The 27,375-nt window shown below is 43.0% G+C and overlaps 1 protein-coding gene across 15 annotated transcripts in view; it reads left to right on the forward strand.

The window, feature by feature from the left end:
• The window catches only part of AP3B2 (adaptor related protein complex 3 subunit beta 2), a 132,736-nt gene extending 129,268 nt beyond the window's left edge, over window positions 1-3,468 (forward strand). For all 15 annotated transcript variants that reach the window (XM_077471845.1, XM_077471846.1, XM_077471852.1 and 12 more), the window contains one exon: window positions 344-3,468. In XM_077471845.1, the coding sequence (XP_077327971.1) occupies window positions 344-494 (151 nt within the window). In that variant the 3' untranslated portion in view covers window positions 495-3,468. The remainder of the gene's footprint in view (window positions 1-343) is intronic.
• Window positions 3,469-27,375: the final 23,907 nt, after the last annotated feature.

A 27,375-nucleotide genomic window follows, 5' to 3' on the forward strand; every position in this document is an offset into this window, starting at 1 on the left:
GATGCCACCACAGCTGCAAAATCCCTAGCTGAATTGGGGACATGAACAGAAGGTGGAGATAGAGAACAGCAGAATTAACCATTTTTTTTGCAGAATACAGAAAACAAATCTCATAGTGAATATAAGCAGCATGTAATACAGCATTTATCGATAGTTTTTTTATGATGTAGGTTTTGTGACACTATAACACACCCATGCTTTTTCCACCAGTCCTTTTGCAAAGCATTATATATATATATATCTCACAATACAGCCTTTCTCTAAACTTTAGAAATTTCGAATATAATATGATAACTTTGTTTTCTCACAATAGCTAATTCATCTTCCTGCTTTACCATTTTAGATTCGCAGCCAAGACAGTAACCAGTGGAACACTTGTCCTGGTGACACTGACTATGAAAGATGCTTCTCCTGCACTGCTGACTATTAATAGTGAAAAAATGGTGATTGCGACGATGTTGGCAAAGGACATTGTGCAAGCATTGACTCAGTGATGTTTGAAATATGGCAACCCCGAGACTTGGTTTTAATCCCTGACACAGCATCAAGAGATCGATATGTTGATATATGAAGATCAGATGTGACCTCTTGCAGTCTTATCTTTGCTGATAACACAATCACACTCAATAAGATGGTTTGTCTCCGCAAAATTCATCCCAGGCCAATAGAACATTCTGAACAGCTCATAGATAGTCACCACGTCAGAGGACTTTTGTATGCCCCAAGAGTTGTAAGCTTGGTGAAACAATGAGTGAGCCTACATTTTGCACTTGGAATGACCATCACCACAACCATCATCTACAAATAAATGCTAAAAATTGCTACCGGTACCTTAAAAGCCTCTAGAGCAGTGATTCTCAACCAGGGTTCCTCCATAGGTTGCTAGGGGTTCCTTCAGCATTGGGCAATTTCTGCCTTTCAGATAAGATCCCACTCACACCATTTATATTTTTAACTATCTGTAAGGAGGTAATTATTCCCAATGACCACAAGTGTAAGGACCATTCTTCCCACTGACCATCACACTAATGTACCGTGAGTTGTAGATTTCTAGGGTTCCTCTGTGTTGAAAAGGTTGAGAAAGGCTGCTCTAGAGGATCTGAAACCCAGAACATGGTCACACACAGGCTGGATCCAAAAGGGTAATTGTGTCCATATCCCCAGAATTAGGCAAAATGTCTTTTCAGTCAAGTGCCCAGGTGAATTTTATAGCATTCTTTTGGCCTTTAATAACGTTTTGTAAATTATAAAGGAAAATAGAAGACATGTGCAGAACGGAAAAAATTGTTTTGTTTTGTTTCGTTATTTACATAAGTTTGTTTAGTTAAATTTGTTATATTTGTTTAATTCATTTTTGGAATTAGTTTCGCTTATTCGTTTTCGAATTCGGATCGTTTTCGAATCAGTTTTGAATAGTTTTCGAATTCAAAAAGTTTTCAAAGTCAAATAGTTTTCCAATTTCCAAAGAGAATAAAATAGAATAGAGAACAAAGGAATAAAATAGAGTATACTAGAAAAGAGTATAACAGAAAATAAAATAATAGAATAGAATAAAACAGAAGAATATAGGATAGAAATTAAAAGAACAGAATAGAATGGAATAGAATAGAAAGGAATAGAATAAAGCAAGGAATAAAATAAAATAGATTATAACCATCTTCCGAAATTCGAATAGAATAGAATAGAATTACAAAAAAAAATAGACTAGAAATAATATAATCATTGTCCAAAATTCAAATAGAATCAATTCAAATTTGAATAGAATCGAAAAGAATAGAGTAGAATAGAATAGAAAATAACACAACAGTATAGAAAAAACAACAGAATAGAATAGAATGAAAATAACCATCGTCCTATTCTAATCTAATCTTTTTGATTCTATTCAAATTGATTCTATTAGAATTTTGGGAAATGGTTATATTCTTTCTATGCTAATCTGTTCTATTCTATTGTTTTTTTTAATTGATTCTTTTATTTTTTTTTTTTTTTTTTATTCTTTTCTATACTTTTCTATTCTATTGTTTTCTATTCAAATTCAAATTTATTCTATTTGAATTTTGAAAGACGGTTATATTCTTTCTATGCTATTGTTTTTTTCTATACTATGCTGTTATTTTCTATTCTATTCTAATCTATTGTTTTCTATTCTATTCAAATTTATTCTGTTTGAATTTTGGGGAATGGTTATATTTTTTCTATTCTATTCTATTGTTTTTTCAATTATATTCTTTTCTATTCTATTATAGTCTATTCTATTCTTTTTTTTTTCAGTTTTCGTCTATTCTATTATTTTCTTATGTATTATATTTGAAATTCAAATTTCAGAAGATGGTTATATTCTATGTTATTATATTCTACTCTATTTGTTTCTATTATATTGTAGTCTATTCTGTTCTTTTATTTTCTATAAAATTTTGTTCTGTTTTACGCTATTATCTTCTATTCTTTTATTTTCTGTTATATTCTTTTCTAGTCTATTATTTTCCTTTCTATTCTGTTCCTTTATTTTCTATTCTATTTTATTCTGTTTGGAAATTGGAAAACTATTCAAATTCCAAAATTATTGTAATTCAAATGTCATCCGATTTTTTTTTTTCCCAATATTTTGGATTCGTTTTAAATTTGGTACTATTGTCATTTGGAAACTCTGATACATCCAAGTTTCCGAAAAACAAAAATTCAGAATTTTAATTCTGGAAAGGAAACAAACCACACATGTCTACAAAATGGCCTTATAGTGTAAAAACCTTCATTCCCAATAATAGTTATGTACATTTCGTGCAAGATATAAGTCTGTGGGAGGGCAATTATTGGTAGAAATGATGTACACATGAGATAGAAAACAATTTGAATTCGAATTTCGTCCTCATTTTTTTTTCTCGTTATTTTGGATTTGTTTTAATTCGGTACTATTGTAATTCGGAAATTTGGATACATCTGAATTTCCGAAGAATGAGAATTCGTTATAATTTTAATTTGGAATGAAATGAAACAAACCGCACATGTCTACAAAATGGCCTTTTAGAGTAAAAACCTTCATGCCCAATAATAATTGTGTCAATTTCCTACGAGATTTAAGTCTGTGAGAGGGTAATTATTGGTAGAAATGATGTACACATGAGATAGAATGCAGAATGTTTGCGTGTTATATTTATTTTTTAAAGGGAAGCAACAGGACAATGTTCTATAGATCTCTAATGAAGCTGAATAAAAGTGAAAGTTCTCTTGATCAAGAAGAAGAAAATATCATATTCAAATCCCATTTAAGCGAGAGAGTGTGTGGCCTCTGTGCTATCTTTAAACACCTACGGTCATGGTAATAAACCAATCCCTTCATTGATGCGTGTTCACTGATATTACTATGACTTGTGTGTTGTCTTTCCCACCTCATGTATTGTATTATTTTCAGTGTCAGCAATACAGCTTTATTTATTAAAATTGTAGCATTAAAGTACATTGTGAAAACAATTATGTAATGTGTACTGTCTAGATTTCACCTTATTCAATATATAGTGATCCGTTGAAAACAACATGTTCTGTACAAGGAATAATTGATATGTAATTAACAAAGATTACAGTCAAGTTCCTCCACCCCAAACTTGTTCATCCATTTCTTTATGTTTTTTGTTTTGTACTGGTCCAAATCATTTGGTGGAGGGGGGATTTTGGTGTGACATTGGGCTTGGCCCCTTAGTTGGTCCAAATCATTTGGTGGAGGGGGGATTATGGTGTGACGTTGGGCTTGGCCCCTTAGTTGGTCCAAATCATTTGGTGGAGGGGGGATTTTGGTGTGACGTTAGGCTTGGCCCCTTAGTTGGTCCAAATCATTTGGTGGAGGGGGGATTTTGGTGTGGGGTTCTTCAGCCGTTGGGCTTGGCCCCTTAGTTGGTCCAAATCATTTGGTGGAAGGGGATTATGATGTGGGGTTGGGCTTGGCCCCTTAGTTCCAGTAAAGGGAACTCTTAAGGCGTCAGCATACCAAGACATTTTAGACAATTTCATGCTCCCAACTTTGTGGGAACAATTTGCGGGTGACCCCTTCCTGTTCAAACAAGACTGCACATCAGTATACAAAGCAAGGTCCATAAAGACATGGATGAGTGAGTTTGGGGTGGAGGAACTTGACTGGTCCTGACTTCAACCTGATAGAACACCATTGGAATGAATTATGCCGCGTACACACAAGCGGACTTTTCAACATCCAAAGTCCGACGGAATGATTCCGTCAGACTATTCGATCGTGTGTGGGCTGCAACGGACTTTTGATTCGCAAAAGTCTGACGGACTTTAGAAAATGGAACATGCTTCAAATTTTTCCGATGGAACTCCGCCGGACCCGGTCCCTCCGAAAAATTTGCTCATGTGTATGCTATTCCGACGGACTAAAACCGACGCTAGGGCAGCTATTGGCTACTGGCTATGAACCTCCTTATTCGAGTCCAGTCGTACGTCATCACGTTCGAATCCGTCGGAGTTTGGTGTGATTGTGTGTGGCCAAGTCCGCTCAGTCGAAAAGTCCGTCAGAACTCTGTCGGAACTCCGGCAGAACTCCGGCAGAACTCCTTCGGAAGTCTGTCGGACATAAGTCATCATACAATCCCATATACACAATCCTTCACCCACAGTTGATCTAGAGGAAGGCAAAAAAAAAACAAAAAAAACAGCAAGGCATGATCCAATTTGCTATGACATGCTATGGCATGTTACAACCAAAAACGTAAATTTATTTTATTGGGATTTTATGTGATAGACCAACACAAAGTGGCACATAATTGTGAAGTGGAAGGAAAATGATAAATGTTTTTTTTTTAACATTTTTACAAATGAATTTGTGAAAAGTGTGGCGTGCGTTTGTTTTCAGCCCCCCTGAGTCAATACTTGGTAGAACCACCCTTTGTTGCAATTACAGTCTTTTGGGAATGTCTCTACCAGTTTTGCACATCTAGAGAGTGACATTTTTGCCCATTCTTCTTTGCAAAATAGCTCAACCTCTGTCAGATTGGATGGAGAGCGTCTGAACAGCAATTTTCAAGTCTTACCACAGATTCTCAATTGGATTTAGGTCTGGACTTTGACTGGGTCATTCAAAAACATGAATATGCTTTGATCTAAACTAGGGATGAGCCGAACACCCCCCGGTTCGGTTCGCACCAGAACTTGCGAACGGCCCCCACGTTCGTTACGAACGTTAGAACCCCATTGAAGTCTATGGGACTCGAACGTTCGAAATGGAAAGTGCTAATTTTAACGGCTAATATGCAAGATAGTGTCCTAAAAAGGGTTTGGGGACCTGCCTCCTGCCTCAGGGGACATGGGTCAATGCAAAAAAAAGTTTTAAAAACGGCCGTTTTGGCGGGAGCACTGATTTTAATGACGATTAAAGTGAAAAAAAAAAAGTGAAATATTCCTTTAAATATGGTGCCTGGGTGGTGTCTGTAGTATGCCTGTGAAGTGCCACGTGTTTCCCGTGTTTAGAACAGTCCCTGCACCAAATGACATTAAACGGAAATAACACCATTTAAAACTGCTTGCGGTTTTAATGTTATATCTGGTTCCTGCAATATGGTTGAAAATCATTGAGAAAAATGGCATGGGTAGCCCTCCCTGCCCATTACCAGCCTATTTGGGTCTTGTACGCATATTAAGGGGGAACCCTGTACCCATATTAAAAAAAGGAAATGCGTGTGGCCCCCAGGCCCTATATACTCAGAACAGCAGTATACAGGCGGTGCAAACAAGACAGGGACTGTGTAGGTTTGTTGTGTTAAGTTGAATCTGTTTGTAATTTTCAACCGGTACATTTTTAAAGTGTAGCTCCAGTCAAAAAAACTATTTTTAAGCTTTTTGGAAAACATAGGGAAGGGTTATCACCCCTGTATAATTTGTTTTGTCGTCCGTCTTTTTTCATCTCACTTGCTGCTGTCTCCTTCCGTTTGCAAGTAGGAGATGTTTGTAAGTTGGATGTTTGAAAGTAGGGGCCTGCCCTATATTATAGTGGTATGTACTGGGTACAGAGCACGCACACAGCACGCACTATCTCCTAACACTACTGACTGCATGCTCTATTTTTAACCACTTGACCACTGGGCACTTAAACACCCTTAATAACCAGACCAATTTTCAGCTTTTGGTGCTCTCACATTTTGAATGACAATTACTCAGTCATGCAACACTGGACCTATATGAAATGTTTGTCCTTTTTTTCACACAAATAGAGCTTTTTTTTGGTGGTATTTAATCACCTCTCAGTTTTTTTATTTTTTGTGCTATAAAAGAAAAAAGACCGGAAATTCTGCGAAAAAATGAATTTTTCTTTGTTTCTGTTATAAAATTTAGCAGATTAGTAATTTTTTCTTCATAATTTTTTTTTTACTGGTTACATGTTTTGAGTTGCAGAGGAGGTCTAGGACTAGAATTATTGCTCTCGCTCTAACGTTCTCGGCGATACCTCACATGTGTGGTTTGAACACCGTTTTCATATGTGGGCGGGGCTTACGCATGCGTTCGCTTCTGCATGCGAGCACATGGGGACATGGGCGCTTTAAATTTTTATTTTATTTTTTTATTGTTCATTTTACTTTATTTATTTTAGTTTGACATTTTTTTCCCCAAAAATATATTTTTGATCACTTTTATTCCTATTACAAAGAATGTAAACATCCCTTGTAATAGGAATATGGGGTGACAGGTCCTCTTTACAGTGAAATCTGGGGGTCAATATGACCCCACATCTCACCTCTAGGCTGGGAAGCCTGAAATAAAAAATAAAAAAAAGATTCTGGCTTTGATCGTACTGGCGAGTTGGTAGAAGCACCGGAGGGCGGTGAGGGGTGGGGGGCGTCTATGGCTGGGTATTTCAGGGTATCACCGAGTATGGCTGGGTATCTCCGAGTATGGCTGGGTATGGCAATTTATGGCAGGGTATTGCAGAGTATTGGCGGGGTATTGGCGGGGTACTACAGAGTAATAGCAGGGTACTGCAGAGTATTGGGGAGTACTACAGAGTAATGGCAGGGTACTGCAGAGTAATGGGGGTTACTGCAGAGTAATGGGGGGCACTGCAGAGTAAAGGCAGGGTACTGCAGAGTAATGGCAGGGTACTGCAGAGTAATGGCAGGGTACTGCACTGCAGAGTAATGGCGGGGTACTGCAGAGTAATGGCGGGTACTGCAGAGTATTGGGGGGTACTGCAGAGTAATGGCAGGGTACTGCAGAGTAATGGAAGGGTACTGCACTGCAGAGTAATGGCGGGGTACTGCAGAGTAATGGTGGGTACTGCAGAGTATTGGGGGGTACTGCAGAGTAATGGCAGGGTACTGCAGAGTAATGGCAGGGTACTGCACTGCAGAGTAATGGTGGGGTACTGCAGAGTAATGGCAGGGTACTGCACTGCAGAGTAATGACGGGGTACTGCAGAGTAATGGCGGGTACTGCAGAGTATTGGGGGGTACTGCAGAGTAATGGCAGGGTACTGCAGAGTAATGGGGGTTACTGCAGAGTAATGGCAGGGTACTGCAGAGTAATGGCAGGGTACTGCAGAGTAATGGGGGGTACTGCAGAGTAATGGCAGGGTACTGCAGAATATGCACTGGTATTGCAGAGTATTGGCAGGGAATTGAGGGGTTAAATTCGGTGAGCAGCGATGTGGGCACTGCAGATGCAGCCCACATCGCTGCTGACACCGATCTCTTTCCCCTCCGCTGTACCGATCAGTACAGAGAGGGGAGGGAGGAACCGGCGTCATAACATGACGCCGGTTTGTTTACAAGTGATCACTCCGTCATTTGACGGAGCGATCACGTGGTAAACGGCCGCGACGAGCGGCCGTTTACCGTGATCCGTGATGCGCCGGGTCCACAGGACCCGGCGCATCACGGTAAACGGCCGCGGTCACGGATGCTCTCGAGTGCGTGCCCCAGGGGGCGCGCGAGAGCAGAATTCTGGGAGGCCGTTAATTAACGGCCTCTCAGAGTTAAACAACCGCCCTGAAGCCGTTAATCGGCAATGGGCGGTTGTTAAGTGGTTAAAGATAGATCACTAGCTAGCTATATAGGTGAGGTGAATATAGTGTAGTGGTGTATACTGCGGTCAGGGCACAGACAATAACCACTACACAAGTGCAAGATAGGAAATCAGCCAAAAACGATTGGTGTGTAACTGTGTTGAAGGTACACAGAACACCCACTGCTTCAGATGCCAACACACAACACGAGGCCGCCTCAAAGGCGGCCTTATATAGTGTGGGGCGTGCACTACACAGCCTGAGCTATGATTGGCCACAGGCAGGATGCCTGTGGCCAATCATGGCTCTCCTTGCTGCTGGCGCTGCGATTGGCCAAGCATGCGGGGTCACAGTGCGTGCTTGGCCAATCATGAGCCAGCAATGCACTGCGCCATCGCAGTGCATTGTGGGCCGTGCGCGCCATACGAATTTTGACGCGAACGGACCAAGAGTTCGGATTTCGCCGAACGGACGAACAGCCAATGTTTGAGTCGAATGTACCGACTCGAACACGAAGCTCATCCCTAATCTAAACCCTTCCATTGTAGGTCTGGCTGTATGTTTAGGGTCGCTGTCCTGCTGAAAGGTGAACCTCTGCGCCAATCTCAATTCTTTTGCAGACTCCAACAGGTTTTCTTCCAAGATTGCCCTGTATTTGGCTCCAGCCATCTTCCCATCAACTCTGACTAACTTCCCCGTCCCTGCTGAAGAAAAGCATCCCCACAACATGATGCTGCCACCACCATGTTTCACGGTGGGGATGGTGTGTTCAGGGTGATGTGCAGTGTTAGTTATCCATCACACATATAATTTTGCTTTTAGGCCAAAAAGTTAAATTTTGTTCTTATCTGACCAGAGCACCTTCTTCTACATGTTTTGTGTCCCCCACAAGGCTTCTCCCAACCTGCATATGGGATTTCTTATGGCTTTCTTTCAAAAATGGCTTTCTTCTTGCCACTCTTCTGTAAAGGCCAGATTTTTGGAGTGCATGACTAATAGTTGTCCTGTGGACAGATTTTTCCACCTGAGCTGTGGATCTCTGCAGCTCCTCCAGTATTATCATGGGCCTCTTGGCTGCTTCTCTGATTTATGTTCTCCTTGTCCGGTCTGTCAGTTTAGTTGGGGGGGGGGGGCAATGTCTTGGTAGGTTTGCAGTTGTGCCATACTCATTCCATTTTCAGATTATGGATTGATCAGTGCTCTGGGAGATGTTCAAAGCTTTGGATATTGTTGTATAATCTAATCCTGCTTTAAACTCCTCCACTACTTTATCCCTGACCTGTCTGGTGTGTTCCTTGGCCTTCAATGTGCTTTTTGTTCACTCATGTTCTCTAACAAACCTCTGAGGGCTTCACAGAACAGCTGTAATTATACTGAGATTAAATTACACACAGGTGGACTCTATTTACTACTTAGGTGACTTCTGAAGGCAGTTGGTTCCATTAGATTTTAGTTAGGGGTATCAGAGTAAATGCACACCACACTTTTCAGAAGTTGAGTATACATGCTCAGCGTCATATCCAGAGGTTGTCTTTTGGAAATTGACGTGTGCTGCCAGCATTGCTGCAGTGGTTGAAGGGGTGGGGAATCAGTCTGTCAGTGCTCAGACCATATGCCACACACTGCATCAAATTGATCTGCATGGCTGTCGTCCCAGAAGGAACCCTCTTCAAAAGATGATGCGTAAGAAAGCCGCAAACAGTTTACTGAAGACAAGCAGACTAAGGACATGGGTTATTAGAAACGTCCTGTGGTCTGATGAGACTAGGGTTGCCACCTTTTCTTTAAGTCAAACCCGAACACTTCCCTTACACTGTAAGGTGGGACTCTGCAGACTCTGATGTAAGGGAGAACTCTGGGGACTCTAAACAAGGGATGCTCTGGAAACCATGATGTAAGGGGGGAACACTGAGTACTCTGATTTACGGAAACATCGTGGCCTCTGATGTAAGGGGAAACATCGTGGCCTCTGGTGTAAAGGGGAACTGTGATATAAGGGGTGCTCTGAGAACCCTGATTTACCTTAGTGTACGCACTCAGAGGCAGGAGAGATAACGTGGGACTTCAGTCACAGACAGGGATGGATGGGGAGCTCACTCACCCCTTGACAGTCAGCACCTCTCATCCTGATGTATCTGAGGCTGCTAGACTTCAAATTTACAGGCACCACTTTCCTTTTCTGAGGCACAGTGCCAGGGATTGGAGTGTGGGCAGGCACAGAGGGGTAAGTGTGGGGGGAAGAGGAGCAGATCGAGCCCTCTCTCCTCTCCCATCTGTATGTTGGGGGATCTGTTAGTGCTGGTTTTGGGCAGTGTGAAAGAGTGTAACAGACACTCTCAGCTTAGGCAACTGGAGTCAGCAACCTTGCTGGGAGGCCATAGTCCAGTCTGAATAATGTGTCCGGGTTTCAGGCAGTTTGAAACCTGGACACATGATTCCAAACCCGAACTGTCCGGGTGAATCCTGGACAGGTGGCAACCCTAGATGAGACCAAGATAAACTTATTTGGTTCAGATGGTGTCAAGCGTGTATGGCGGCAACACGGTGAAGAGTACAAAGACAAGTTTGTCTTGCCTACAGTCAAGCATGATGGTGGGAGTGTCATAGTCTGGGGCTGCATGAGTGCTGTCGGCACTGGGGAGCTACAGTAGAGCTGCACGATTCTGGCTAAATGAGAATCACAATTTTTTTGCTTAGAACATAGATCACTATTCTCGTGGCGTAACATCATCTTTCACATTAAAACAAAAATAATTGGGCTAACTTTACTGTTTCGTTTTTTTTTTTATTAATTGAAGTGAATTTTCTCCCAAAAAATTGCATTTGAAAGACCGCTGGGAAAATACAGTGCGACATAAAATATTGCAGCAATTGCCATTTTATTCCCTAGGGTCTCTGCTAAAATATATATAATGTTTGGGGGTTCCAAGTAATTTTCTAGAAAACTGATTACCAGCTTCTGTTTACATCACGTGATCAGCTGTCATTGGCTGACAGCTGATCACGTGGTAAGGGGCCATGATTGGCCCCTTACTCCGATATGTGATCAGCTGAGTCTCATGGACTTGCTGATCACAGAGTGCAATGCCTGCGCCATGCATGGGGAGCGCAGGCGGAGCATGCTCGGGACATACATTGACACTCTCCAGGCAATTTAGGCCCGAGCTGTAGCCGTCTTTCGGCTTTAGCGTGGGTGTTAGTTTAAAAATGTATTTTTAGGCCTGAAGATTGCATAAAACCCCCAAAATGTTATACAAGGGTTCTTCAAAAAGTTTCTGCACTTTTTTTTTTATATAAAAAAGTGTGGAAACTTTTTGAAGACCCCTCGTATAGTGGTAATTAAAAATTTTTGTTACACAGTATTACCACAAAGGTGTAGGAAACGCTAAATTTCCGTAAAAAATACACTAAAGTTGATTTTAGGGCACACAAATGCAATAAATTACCCACATATAAAAAATAAAATATATATCTATAAATATAACCACTTGCCGCCCGCCCTATAGCAGAATGACGGCGGCAAAGTGGTTTCAAAATCCTGACAGCGCGTCATATGACATCCTCAGGATTTTGAGCTGCTGCGCGCCCCCGGGGGCGCGCATCACGGCGATCATTGTTGAGGGGTGTCAGTCTGACACCCCGCAACTACAATCTCTGTAAAGAGTCTCCGGCGGAGACTCTTTACAATGTGATCAGCCGTGTCCAATGACGGCTGATCACAGTGTAAATAGGAAGAGCCGTTGATCGGCTTTTCATCACTCTCGTCTGTCAGACGTGAGTAGAGGAGAGACGATCAGCTGCTCCTCTGACAGGGGGGGTCTGTGCTGATCGATTATCAGCGCAGCCCCCCCCCCCCAAGGATGCCCACACTGGACCCCCAAGGGATGCCACCAGACTACCAGGGATGCCCAGCACCAGGTATGTCATCCTAGACCACCAGAGATGCCAGTGCCCACAATGGATGCCAATCAGTGCCCACAATGGGTGCCAATCAGTGCCTACAATGGGCATCACTGATTGGCATGCATTATTGTTTGGCACTGATTGGCATCCATCAGTACAATATGATACAATACAATGCCGCCTATCAGTGCCCATCTGTGCCACCTATCAGTGCCCATCCATGCTGCCTATGAGTTCCCATCCATGCTGCCTATCCATGTCCATCCATGCCAATCCATGCCAACTATCAGTGCCAATTTGTGTCACCTATCAGTGCCCATCCATGTTGCCCCTCAGTGCCACATATAAGTGCCCATCAATGCCACCTCATCAGTGCCACTTCATTGGTGCCACCTCATCGGTGCCCATCAGTGCCACCTTATCAGTGCCCATCAGTGAAGGAGAAAACTTACTTATTTACAAAGTTTTGAAACTGAAACAAAAAAAAAACGTTTTTTTTTCTTTTTTAAATGTTATTTGTTTAGCAAAAAATGAAAACCGTAGAGGTGATCAAATACCACCAAAAGAAAGCTCTATTTGTGGGAAAAAAACGATAAAAATTTCATTTGGGTACAGTGTAGCATGACTGCGCAATTGTCATTCAAAGTGCGACAGCGCTGAAAGCTCAAAATTGGTCTGGGCAGGAAGGTGTTTAAGTGCCCTGTATTGAAGTGGATAAATGATAAGGTTACACTAAGAAAATAGATACAAGTCAAACCTGAAATTTGTGTGCACCCATGAAATGGCAAGAAACTTTAATACCCAATATTTTCCATAAAGAATGCTTCCCTTACAGGTCATCAGTTTAGCATTACAGAGGAGGTCTGGTGCGGTGCTAGAAATATTGCTCCCACTCTGATGTGAGTGAAAACGTGCAACGTGTATTGCAATCAATATTTTTGTGTGTAGGCACCTCTGACACTGCATTTACATTTGTATGTGCACATATGTGGAGGTGGGAGGGCCAGTTACATAGGGGACAAATAGTCCTATATGTGATCATTTTTTGGTGACAGGTTTTCTTTAATGAGACATTCGGGTTCTAAATGACTCTACATCTGATTCTTTCCCAGCTAGCAAGGAAAAGGAGAACAGATGCACGGTCGCTCAGCTCGCTCCCCTCTACCCAGCGCCACTCACCATGCTGCTCCCAGGTGCGCCAACAAGGGCACACACAGGGGAGGAGGCATCCGTTACCAGGGGGTTTGGAAGCGGTGGATTGCTTTCATTTGACAGACAGGAGTCAGATATGTATGTTATTTTTATTATTTCTTTATTATATATACAGTATGTATTTTATAGTCATATTATTATTTGTCGATGGATCTTGATTCATTATTAAAACTCATATGAAAGCACACTTTAATCCTGAAGAAATGGGACCACCGGAGTCAGATATACTATACAATGTTATATTCATGGTCAGTAGGAAGTATGCCCTTTTTTGATGGTCAGTGGTTAGTATGTACTTTACATTGGTGGACAGTGGGGGGGAATGCCCTTTACATTGATGATCAGCTGGAAAAGTGCAATTTTTACAGACAGCAGAACTAGAGATCACACGCCAATGGTTCTGCTGTATGACCTAGGGTTGCCACCTGTCCAGGATTCACCCGGACAGTTCGGGTTTGGAATCATACATCCGGGTTTTAGACTGCCTGACACCCGGACACATTATTCAGACAGGACTATGGCTTCCCAGTAGGGTTGCTGGCTGCAGTTGACTAAACCGAGAGTGTCTGTTATGCTCTCTTTCACGCTGCTGCTGCCCAAAGCCAGCACTAACACCTCCCCGCAACACAAATGCTGCTGCTGCAGCCCAAAGCCAGCACTAAAACCCCCCCCCCCCACCCACAAATCAATCTGCTCCTCTCCCTCCCACCTCTACCCCTCTGTGTCTGACCACACTCCTCAGAAAAGGAAAGTGCGGGTCAGAAATGTGAAGTCCAGCAGCCTCAGATACATCTGGATGAGAGGTGCTGATTACCAAAAATCAGAGTTCCCAGAGCTCTCCCTTACATCAGAGTCTGCAGAGTCCCCCCATTATAGTGTAAGGGAACTCTGCAGATTCAGATGTAAAAGTGGAACTCTGTGGACTCTGATGTAAAGGGGGACTCTTGTGATTAACTTCATATGATTAGAAATGTTATTTAATAGCAAAGTATATGTATAGTTTATACTGTAAAAAAATAAAATGCTGTGTGCTGCTAAAGTGTTTGGGTTTGACTTGAAGAAAAGGTGGCAACCCTACCCTAGTATAACCTCAGCCCTGAAACGCATCATCAGGCAGGTGGTCCATCTACCTCTGCTCACCGTGCAAGGAGCCCGTAACCACCTCCTTCATTTTTATTTTATTTTATAAACATTACAGTAAAGACTGAATAACTAGCATGCTTTCCTTTAATTGCAGAAAGCAGTAAAGCAAGATTAGGAATTAAATGTAATGTCTACCTGTTCTTAAAGTGGGAGTCCGCCGTTTTTTTTTTTTTTTTAAAGCCAGCAGCTACAAATACTGTAGCTGCTGACTTTTAAAATAATGACACTTACCTGCCCAACGTGCCCGTGATGTCGGCACCCGAAGCCGATCTCTCGATCGTCTCTCGGGTGCTGCCGTCGCCATCTTGGGTATGGGAATCAGAAAGTGGAGCCTTTCGGCTTCATTTCCCGGTTCCCTACTGCGCATGCGCGAGTCGCGCTGCGCAATAAGGATGGTCCCCGCTGTCTCTGGGATCTGTGTGTTTCCCAGCAGGCAGCGGGGGACCTTCAGAAAGGGGGCGTAGATTCTGCGGAAAGGGGCGTACCTTCTGCAGAATCTACGCCGGAAGTGGGTGCAGATACCTGTATTGTACAGGTACCTGCATCCCCCTCCCCCCTGAAAGGTGCCAATTGTGGCGCCGGAGGGGGGGAGGGTTCCAATGAGCGGAAGGTCCACTTTACGGTGGCGCTCGGCTTTAATAATTCCTAGTATCAAATCTAAAACCAGTATGCTGTATACAATCATAAGAAATGTATATACTCCATCTTATTTCTATGTTATGGATAAGGACACCCCTAGGAACACTATTAACATACTGCAAGTCATCTTTGGAGGTCCATTATATTTTAAAGAATTATTTTATTGCCAGGGAAGTTCTCAGTAAGTGTTATACTTCTACATACATTAGTACTTCACTCTATATTTATTACTGTTATGAGTGCTCTCTTGTTAAATTGTGCTGGCCTAGGCTGTTCAATGATTTTCCACTGAACACTTTGTCATAGCTGTTATATAATGCAATTGAAAGTTATATTATATGATCAAATCAAGTTAGTAGTATGTTCTCACCAGGTCTGGATTAAAGACTAAACTTTAATATCTAAAGGCCTTAAAGAGGTAGTAAACCCAGCCACCCAAATCATGGCAATCAATATAATCATTATAAAATAGCTTTTTAAATCATGCCACCTGATGAATTATCCCCCTCGGTCTTCTTACATTTTTGCAGCCTATTTTTGCTTCCCGATTGAAGCCGTGCCATGTTTTCTGCATCCATACTGTATTATGTATAATAATACAATATAATGTATAATGTGATACTTCCGCCCCTTCTCTCTGCAATGGATGAAATCTCGCACATGCGCATTGAGTATCTCAGGAAGCTGGAAATTTACTCTTGTGGAATTGCAACACAATGCCGCTGAGAGTGGATGATGCAGCCACTGCATTTGAGGGAAAGGCCTGACAGCACACAGAGCATGCCATAATTCTCAGCAAATATGCGCATGCGCTGGTGACGTCAATAAAGTGAAGATCGCTGGAATACTACAGAACCCGAGGAGGTTAGGCAAATTGTAAAAACTGTAAAAACAGCACCAAGTACGGAGTTTATTCATGATTTCAATGGAGTAAAGTCAAATGATAGAGTTTATTACCACTTTAAAGCGGGATTCCACCCTAAAGTGGAACCTCCGCTGATCGGATCCCTCCCCCCCTCCGGTGTCACAATTGACACCTTTCAGGGGGGAGGGGGGTGGAGATACCTGTCAAAGACAGGTATTTTCACCCACTTCCGGGCATAGACTCCCGTGGGAGTCTACGCCATTTCCTGCCCTGCCGCGCTGTCTGCTGGGACACACACGGGTCCCAGTGACAGCGCGGAGATTTCCTATTGCGCGGCGCGGCTCGCGCATGCGCAGTAGGGAACCGGGAAGTGAAGCCGATTCGCTTCACTTCCTGATTCCCTCACCTAGAATGGTGACTACAGCAGCCAAGAGCCGAGCGATCGATCGGCCTCGGCTGCCGGCATCCCTGGAACCCGGGACAGGTGAGTGTCCATTTATTAAAAGTCAGAAGCTGTAGTATTTATAGCTGCTGGCTTTTAATATTTTTTTTTTGGGTGGAATCCCTCTTTAAGATACTCTGCAGAGAAATAAAATTGTAATCTATATGTTTCAGTATATGAAATGTATGGACAACATTACACTTAGTGGCTCTAAAGGCAGAATGTTTTTTTTTACCCTAATGCATTCTTCTGCGTGCAGCTCCCCAAAACCCCCTAAATACTTACCTGAGCCCGATCTCAATTCAATGATGAAGAGGAGGATTGGGGCTGCTCTGTGCGAAACCATTGCATAGAGCAGGTAATAATAACATGCTTATTTTTTCGTTCTTTTTGTTTTAAATTTTTACCTTCAGAATCACCTTAAATAGCTTGTTCACACAAGTATTGTTTTCAATTACACAATCCATATCAGTGTGGTTTGGTTTGATACTTAGAATCTGCATGGGGGTAATTTTCATCTTATGTTAGTAGGCATTTTAAGGAAAATCTGTTTTAACGTGTTACTAAACACACAACAGTAAAATCAGTCTGTATATGCAGTAAATCATGCTTGTTATACTCACTGTGGAACCTAAGCGGGTAAACCTCTGCATTGTGTAAAAAGGCTGTTTGATCCTGACTCCTCTGATCCTCTCCTCCTTTCACTGTCCCCAATATATTTCCTGATAATACTGAGCCAGGGAACAGGCTGCACATGCTCAGTTTGGTGTGTATTGCTAGAGTTTTTTTGATGTGATCAGCAAAGGGCAAATCAACAATGTCCAGACAGAGGGTCAGGGGTCCTGCATCCTGATAGGACAGTCAGTGCAGAATGAAAACTTCTCCTACAAGCTTTAACCAGACACTCATAGAAATCACAAAACTGCTATATACTGCTGATGAGCAGTTTATATTTACTAAAATAATTACATTTCCATTCCACTTTAAAGCAGAACTAAACCTCTAGATGTAACTTTTTCCCAACACAGTTTCATTCAAGGCATGCCATGAATGATAACTGTCAGAGTTGCTTGTGCTCTCAACTGAACTATCAAGTCATCAAGTGGCTGGTGTCATAACTGATCACATGTTCAGCACCATGGCAGATCAGACATAAGTTAAGATGGCAAACTTCCTTGGTTATAAATAGGACATAGAAGAGTTTAGTTCCACTGAGAAATATAGGGGTTGTCATTGCGTACCTTATTTTTTTTTCATGCTTGTCCTCTTTAAATAAATGTTTGAGCTACTGAAATTACACACATGTTTTGCCTTTCATTTTTATTTTAAACTGAATGGGTTATTTTACAAGGTTTTCATTTACAGTAGCTTTAATCAGTTAAAGCATATAAAAGAGAATGATAGGGAAAAATAAGCAAAACATATTTAGCACATCTATAGATTTCCCCATGCTTTTTCCCTTGAAGCATGCTGCAAATAAAGATGTGCTAGAAATACAGTGTGCTAATACCTTTCACATTGACATGACCACACAGCTGTCAGAAACCATGAAATCAGACCGAGACAGAAGTACAGTTAAATCATACTTGTTTAATAATAAAAGTAAAAAGAACAAATGTAGTCAAAAGACAGCCAAGGTTCAGTAACTGGAACAGACAGTAAGCCAAGCCAAAAGTCAGGGATCAAAGTAGTGGATCATCAAGCAGGATCTGGAGCCAGAAGGGATGTCAGCAAAGCCAGTCTTTAAACAGGAATGCAGGAGCTGTTTCTTGTGATGTTGACAAAGGCGAAGGCAGAGCTCCGCTGGACTGGACGGCTTAAGTAGGCAGGACTGATGAGCAGGATATCAAGAACAGCTGAGTAACTGTGGAGAGAGATGGGAGCTGGCAATTAGCCAACAGCTGAGCGGCCAGCTCAGAGAAGGAAGAGCTGGGCCCAGCCCTGACAACAGCTCTGCATTCTAAAGTATTTGGTGTCAGCCCTGCCTACTACATTTCTGATGGAATAAAAGAACACAGATCTCTTCCCACCCCACCCCCCAATCTCCATAACAACTCCTTGTGCACAGGCAGAAAGCACAGGAAGTTATAAGCTCACAAGATTTCTGACATAATCAACAGGTATTTTTTGCAGTTATCGGGCAGATACAACAAAACCAAGGCTTTTCTTTCTCAGTGAATAGGTGCAGGAACTCAACCATGTCCGCCACACACACATACCTGCCAAATGGCATCAAATAGTAGCCCTTTCCTTTGCCTACAACCCCCTCCCTCCACTGTCCTCATCTTCTCCCCCCTCCGTAAATGCTCCACCATCTGTCACATGTCTTACATTTGTTGCAATATTAAGCTGAAACACCTATCCGGCTGTAGTACCTCCCAGCATACTATACTACAGTCTCTTGCAAGGGAGATCATGCAGTAGGAGCATCAACAACTGGTCACCAGGGAAAAAATGGAGACCACAGAGGGTGCAGCCTACCACGCACCCTCTCCTGCCCATGACTGCACCGAACCCTGGGCACCTGTTCTGTATCTCCCTTGTCCCTGTCCAGCACTCAGTGGGATCTGCACAGGAGATCTGACCTGTGGGAGCTACTGGGAGATAAGCTATCACTTGTAAACGCATAAGATGGACTTCTGTGTTACCAAGTGATAGTGGTGAACAGGGAGCAGAAGACCTGAGCCAGAGGTGGTGGAACTGAGTTCCCCCTAGTTCTTGCTGACAAAAAGCCCTGAACAAAACACTTCCAATGGAATATTTATCAAACTAAACGAAAGCAGTTAAAATAATACATTTTTACATACACTTTAAGGTCTTTTCTTTGGTTAAAACGGCACAAAGGGTTATGATCTGGAAAAGGTTAAATCAAATTATCTTTTTTCTCTCTTCCATACCTCCACTGCTAGAAAAAACACACGTTGGACACTCTACAACCATTTTCGGTATACCTTGCCTTTTTTGCGTATTCTACCTTGAACAGCTGTGACCCTGGAACAAAAATAACAGTTGTAAAAGACTGAATCGGGGGATAGGCAAATGCCCACAGCGTACAGACTATAGTAAAACATGGGTGTTAAAGTGCATGGAAAAATGCCTTTATGTTATGAGAACATATGATTGGATGCAGCCACCGTTCAGCTGACAACTTTCTGCCCAGCTTCTTAATTTTAATTTGCATATTGTATGGCCAGTTTTAGCCAGTAACATGCGGGAGATGTATAACATTGTCATAATGTGAAATTAGTTAACAGCAGCGTTTTTGTGCGGGCAGAAGGCATATGTGCACCATCCAGCCCCAGTGCCAGCAGCCTGTAAAAGTCAACGAGAGGCTGAAAGCTGCTATGGGTGGACACTGTGACAAGGGTACTAACATTTAAGAATGTATGTGCCCAGGGGCAGGAGCGCAAGACGTCTACTTGCTGGGCATTCATCCCTGGGCACATATGGACATAAAAGTTGGTATCACTTCTCACAGATTTTTACAGGCTGCTAGCACTGGAGCTGGATAGCGCACTTATGCCTTTCATCCACACAAAAAAGCTGCAATCTTCTCCGGGAGACAGTCTGTTCATTAGGATTGATTCGCAAAAGTCAGCCATAGACAGAAAATCGCTTGATTCTCCCATCAACACAGTCAGTGTTGATGGGGGAATCGTTCCTGCAGAGTCATTGTGTTCTTCCGGCAGGATGGGGGGGGGGCACGCGTCCCCTCTGGGAAAACACAGTGATTGATAGTGGCTATAATAAATAGCTGCTAGCAATAATCACTAGTAAAATCCGACAGTCTGGTTGTACCCAAGTTGATCGATCAATCAACTTGGGTACAATCAGCCTGCCCATACATGGTTGGATTCTCGGCTGGACTCTGCTGAACCAGCCGAGATTCAAACCGTCTATGGCCAGCTTTAGCAATCACATCTATTAACCTGTATACAATTTTGCAACGTCAGTTCATATCGGAAGTCACTGCAGATAGGACTGCGCTATTACATCTGTTTCAATAGCAGGGATTTGTTTTTACACTACAGTGACAGTGCATATTTTAGCACTGATCACTATATTAGTGTCAGAGGTCCCCAAAAAAGTGGCACTTAGTGTCCGATATGTCCGCCGCAATGGTGCAGTCCCACCAGTACATGTTGAAAAAGTAAAGATAAGGCATCCACAGTTTAAACCAATAGTGTAGGAAGCGTTTGTATCTTGGGAACAAGCTGTTTTTTTTTTTTATGTGAGTAGCTACTTGTAATGTGTTTTTAATCTAATAAAATTAATTTACACTATAGATGCCCATGCCTGGTCTTTACTCTTTCAACATGTACATGGAGGGGAGAGGAGAAGTAAATACGAGGCTGACCCGATCTTCTATATTTCACAAGGCGCAGATATTTTATTATTCCAGTGAATGAGGACACATAGGAGGGAGCACAGAGTGTGTCACCTGGCACACTGATTAATGCATACAAAGGCACTGAACACTTTCATATCACAGCTTATTAACCCCTTGACAACTAGGCACTTAAACCTCCCCTCGTAACCAGACCAATTTTCAGCTTTCAGTGCTCTCACACTTTGAATGACAATTACTCAGTCATGCAATACTGTACCCAAATTCATTTTTTGTCCCTTTTTCTATACAAATAGAGCATTCTTTTGGTATTTTTGCGCTATAAATGAAAAAAGACCGAAAATTTTGAAAAAAAAACTAATTTTTCTTTGTTTCTGTGATAAAATTTTGCAAATTATAAATTTTTCTTCATAAATTTTGGCCACAATTTATACTGCTACATATCTTTGGTAAAAATATTCCAAATTAGTGGATATTATTTGGTCTGTGTGAAAGTTATAGAGTGTACAATTTGTAGTGCAAATCATAAAAAATTGATCACACCTGAAGTACTGGTGGCCTAGCTCATTTCTTGCAACCCGAACAACCCAGGAAACTAAAAATACCCCACAAATTACCCCTTTTTTGAAAGTAGACATTAAAAGGTATTTAGTAAGATGCATGGTGAGGCATTTAGTGTTGTAATTTTTTCCCACAATTCTCATTGTAATAGGTTATTTCTCTCACATGGCATGTGTATACCACAAATGATGCCCCAAAATACATTCTGCTACTCCTCCTAAGTATGGTGATACCACATGTGTGGGACTTTTTCACACCCCGGCCACATAGAGAGGCCCAACATGCACATGGTCTAGGAGCATAAATTACACATCTAACTGGCAGTACCACATGTGTGAGGCTTTATACACAGCCTGGCCACATAACGAGGCACAATATTGAAATAGCACCTTCAAGGGTTTTAGAAGCATAAATTACACATCTCATTTCTCAACTACCTATTACACATTTGAAGGCCCTGGAGAACCAGGACAATGGAAACACCCACAAAATGACCCCATTTTAGAAAGCTAACACCCCAATGTATAATGAGTCTTTTGAAACGGTTCATTTTTTCCAGAAGTTTTTGGAAAATGTGGGAAAAAAATGAAAACGCATTTTGTTTTTACATAAAATTGTCCATTTATAAGATATTTCCAACAAATAGCATGTACATAGCAAAAATTACACCCCAAAATACATTCTGCTACTCCTGAGTATGGCGATACCACATGTGTGAGACTTTTACACAGCCTGGCCACATACACCATCAGGTGTTCCAGGGACACATAGCATGCACATATCAAGAATTACACCCCAAAATACATTCTGCTGAGCAAAGGGTAAAAAAAAAAAGATTACCTGTGGTTTTAGTAGCACAGTTGTCCACAGGAGGATAGCACTGGTCCAGGCAGCAGGCAGGGACTTGGTCAGCAAAAGCGAACACAATTGTCCAGGCAATAGGCAGGAACACTGTCCATAGTCAGTACAGGCAGCAGGCAGGGATACTGTCCATATACAGTTCAGGGTCAGTGCAGGCAGAGATTGTCAGCAGTGACAAAATATTGATCCTGGTAGTAGGCAGGAACATGGTCCATCCATGTGGTGTGGTCAGTTCATGCGACAGGCAGAGGCAGGATGGCATAGGTCCTACAGGCAGCGGGCAGAAGTAGGGCCTCGTTCAGGACAGAATGGGGACAGGGGTAGAGGCTTCTCCTACCTAAATCTCTTTGAAGCCTCCAAGTCTCCAGACCCTAATCTAGGAATGAGAAAACAAAAAAAAATGTTTCTTCATCCAGAAAAACAATTCTGGAGCCCCTCACATATGTGAGACCCCTGTGTTATGAATCCCACTAGTCCAGTGGCAGGGTACAAGATCAGTCCAAGAGGCAGGCAAAAAGGATGGTCAAAAAGTCCAGGGTCAGTTCCAGATCAGGCAGAGGTATGTACAGAATCGGTAGGTAGAAGCATGGTCCAATAACAAGCCAGGGTCAGTTACAGAGCAAGTAGAGGCATAAGGGGTGTGAAGGTAAATGGCAGGAAGTGATGGTTATGTTTACCATACTTCACTAATAATTTAGTGAAGTATGGTAACAGCAGAAACAGTCAACTATGCAGAGGCCTGGTTGGGAAGGACATTGGGGACAATAAAATGTGGTGTCTCTTCTCACTCCTCCTTTGGTGCACACCCGGCATTTTTTCTGCCGTTTTTGGCCTTTTGGTCTGGAAGGGATTTTTTCGGGAATGTGGCATTCGAAGAGTCTGCTAATCACATTGGATCGAATGGATTCTGGTGGGCCGTTTGGGAATACAAGGGTAGTGGTGATTTCCTCCTGGTAGCCAAGGAAGGATTTGGGGCTTTCAGTGGATTTGTGATAAATAACGTAGCTGTTGTATATGGCTAAATTAAACAAATAAATGGAAACTTTTTTATACCACTGGTATGTTCATCTTGTGGCAAGGTAGGGTTCAAGCATTTGGTCGTTGAAGTCGACACCCCCCCATGAACATGTTGTATTTGTGGATACATGTTGGCTTTTGGATTTGGCCATTCCTCCTGGTGATCTCCACAAAGGTATTGTGGATCGATGAAAGAACGTATACATCCCTTCTGTCCCTCCACTTCACAGCCAGAATTTCCTCATTACGTAAGCTCGCCGTCTCCCCTCTTCTTAGCTTCTTGTTGACGTGGCTTTGAGGAAAGCCCTTCCGGTTCTTCCTTATGGTGCCACATGCTGGAGTGTTCTTTCTGTGAAGGTTGCGGAACAGGGGCAAACTAGTATAAAAATTGTCCACATACAAATGGTAGCCTTTCTCCAGGAGTTGGTTTATGAATTCCTAAACTATTTTCCACTCGATCCAATGTATTCTGGGCAATTAGTGGGATGTAGCTGGGTGTCCTTCCCTTCATATACCATGAAGGCATAGGTATACCCTGTAGCTTGGTCGCACAATTTATACATCTTCACCCCATAGCGGGCCCTTTTGTTGGGAATGCCAAGCCTGCCAGCAAATTTGACAAGGGACTCATCCACGCATATGTGTTGGTCTGGGGTAAACAACTGGGGGAAGATAGCAGAAAAATAATTTAGTAGTGACTGAATCTTATAAAGCTTGTCAAAATTTCAGTCATTTCGAGGAGGGCACTGGGTATTATCATTGTAGTGTAGGAATCTCATAATCATGAGATATCTGGTCCTGGGCATTACTGAGGAAAAGATTGGCATGTGGTGGATAGGGAGTGTAGACCAATACAAACGTAAAACATTTTTTTTGGCTAATCCCATACAGAATGTGAGACCCATATAGGTTGCACTGGGCCACAAATGATACAAGCATGTCTTCAGTAAAAATAAGGTAGAAAAAAATCCTGGCTTGGCAGTGAAAGGGGGAATGATAGCTTCTCCTGAATTAGGAGAAAGCCATAAGGGGTTCTGAAGGAAATAGGGAAGGCTGGCATGGGACCTAACCCTTTGGGACTGAGGTGACACCCCACTGGTACGTGGACTTTGCCGAGGTACTGCGGTGCTGGTGGATGGCACTGCCTCCTCACCAGTACGCCTTCTTCCGGTGGGTCATCTTCCTCTGAGGCTGTCAGTGTTCCACTGCTTGGGACAGGCTCATAGTCTACATCAGACTCAGAATCTGAATATCAGGAATCCGAAGCGGAGAGCTCCCATTGCTCTCGTCGGCTGCAAGAATATTGTATGCCTCCTCGTCTGAAAATAATCTTTGTGACATTCTTAGTGATCACAAATGGCACTGATATGTGGCACTGATGACAGCGACACTGGCAGATTGCACTGGTGACAGATGGCACTGATATGTGGCACTGATGACATGTGACACTGATGACAGATGGCACTGATGACACGTGACACTGACAGATAGCACTGGTGACAGATGGCAATGATACGTGGCACTGATGACACGTGACACTGGCAGATGGCACTGATATGTGGTGCTGATGACATGTGGCACTGATGTGGCAGGTGACACAGATGGCACTGAGATGGCACTGATGACAGATGGCACTGTGACACTAACAGTGATGAGCACTGTGGCACTGTATGGGAACTGATGTGTGTGTTTTCACTTGTAAAATGTATGTTCACAAAACGGTATTTACTCATGCTGCAGCACAGATCCTCTTTCTCCTCACACACATTCTCTGTGTGAGGAGAGAGAGCCGGTGTCTTGTCAAATAGGGTCCTCCATCAGATGCTGTCCCCTGCGTACTGCGCATGCGCAGTACACAGGAACACAGATTCCGAAAATTGCCGAGGATGAACGGCGCCTGCGCCGTGAGTCCAGGTTCTATCCCCACTATCCAAGTGGACATAGAGTTAGAATAAAAAAGAGGCCGAGCCCGAAGCGTGGCGAGCGGCCCTCTAAAATTCACAACCCTATGTCCGCTTGGATGGTGGGGCCACCACCTCCTCTCACGGCGCAGGCGCCGTTCAGCTTCGGAGATTTTCCGAAGCTTCGTCTGCTCCGTACTGCGCATGCGCAGTACGGAGCGGACACATATTGATGGCCGGACTCTATTAGGCAGAACACCGGGAATGAGAGATAATCTCATATGTTTACACTTGAGATCATCTCTCATCGGAAGCTCCAAACATGTTGTAAACAGCCGCTGTGATTGGCCATTTACAGCGATCTGTGACTGGCTGTGTCCAAGGGACACGGCCAGCACAGAATTTCCCTGATGCGCACCCACGGGAGCACGCATCGCGGATGTAAACAGGAGGACGTCCAGGGACGCCCTCCCTGCAATTGGAGTCTGCGCTGTAGCCGTCTTTCGGCTATAGCACGGACGCCTAATGGTTAATGTATATGATTATGCATTGATTAACACACAGAGCACTTTGCAGTACATTAACTTTGACTGAATGTGAACTGTTAAATGAATTTGTAGCATGGAGCACTTTATTGCAATTGTATATTAATTCAATGCATATTGAGCACTTTATATTTGATTGATGCTATTGCTATATTATTTGCCTCGTAGGTAGCGCCTACACCTATGGCCTTTTTCAAAGATAGAAAGCAGTTGTAAACGAAAGGCAACCTCTCTTGTTGAGCTCAGGAGGAAGAGACATGGTGCTTTCTATCCTCAAAAAAACAGCTTCTGTCCCCACCTGCCACCTATCAGACCCATGTGGCATTTAGTTGCCACTTTTCTCCCTTCCTCATTGCCTGGGAAGCCAATGGAAGTGGTCTGAAATACCTTGGCTCTCTGCTACACAGATCTGACAGGTGGGTGGGCAGAGACAGGGGCTGACGAGAAAACTACATCATTCAAACTCCTCCTTGTTTTCCTGCTACACAGGTCTGACAAGCAGCAGGTCTACATCAACAGGGACATTGCTGGAGCCATCTGTTTGCTGGGGACAGACCACTCATAATGGGGATTGACCCTGGCAAACCACTTGCCCCATGTTAGACCTATGTAGCACGGGTTGGAGCCGTAGGAAGTGCTCTTTAAGGCTGGGTTCACACCATAGCGATGCGGTAACGCCGCGAATCCGCTGCGTTTTCCCGCATCGCATGCCTCCCGCCGGCAGTTCACACTGCCCTATGCGGACTGCTGGGAGTGTCAATGAAATGTTAATGACACCCCCAGATCCGTCCGCATATCGCAGTGCGATCTGCACACTCGCACAGGAATCAGATCGCATGGTGTGAACACCCATGCGATCCGATTCTGCTGCGGACCAAAAAAAGGGTCCCGTGCGAGTTTGCGGCGGGAGCGATGCGAATTCAGCCATACTATCTGTATGGCTGAACTCGCATCGCTACGGAGATCGGATGTGATTTGCACTGCAGTGCGGTGCGAATCACATCCGGATCTCTCACCCGCAGCGGTGTGAACCGGACCTTAATCCTCCTCAGCTCTCCGCTAGCTACACAGGTCTGACTGACAGGAGGTGGGAAGAGACAGGAGCCAACAACTACATCATTCAAACTCCTCCTGGTCTACATGCCACACAGGCTTGACAAGTGGCAGTAAAACTTGCACTGAAACTGGCGCACTTACTTGATTTAGAAAAAGGCACCAGTGCTTGCTGGGCTGGCTGACCTGTGAGATCCCCTCATCCTCTTCTCTCCTATCGAGTCAACACAGAGCCCAGGCCAGATGTAAGGATGCCGCAGAGGAGGGTAGGTGGAGCATTAGGCCCCGCCTCCACCAGTTGCATTAAATGGACAGTCAGCGGCCGCTTTACTGGGGGTATATAAAGCGGAGGACCAGTGTGTATATATATATATATATATATATATATATATATATATATATATATATATATATATACAGTCCCTGACAAAAGTCTTGTCGCTTCTCTATTTTGTAGAAACTCCTGCTATTAACCTGACTTTTAATTAATCAATTGGTGTTAGAAATAGCTCATATGAAAAGCTAAAGCCCTCCCAAATGATGTTTAATGCACTGAAATAAATTAGTTTCACTAAAAAAAGATTTATCATTTCATCAAGACAGACAGGTCAAAATTTTGGCAAGACAAAAGTTTTGTCGCCTATACAGAAAATGAACAACTTTACTGAAAATCCAAAAATATGTCAGCAAATTAAGTAGTGGTGCTGTGAGATCCAAATTTAATATCTTGTATGACTTCCATGGGCTTGAAGGACAGCATCCATGCGGTTTGGCAAGGATTCATACAATTTATTGATGAAGTTATCAGGAATAGCAAAGAAAACAGTCTTGCATGCCTCCCAGAGTTCATCAATATTCTTTGGTTTCGTCTTCCATGCTTCAT

Source organism: Lithobates pipiens, unplaced genomic scaffold (genome assembly GCF_037356315.1).
Source record: "Lithobates pipiens isolate NorthernLeopardFrog02 unplaced genomic scaffold, aLitPip1_a1.2 Scaffold_8, whole genome shotgun sequence".
NCBI classification, from domain to species: domain Eukaryota; kingdom Metazoa; phylum Chordata; class Amphibia; order Anura; family Ranidae; genus Lithobates; species Lithobates pipiens.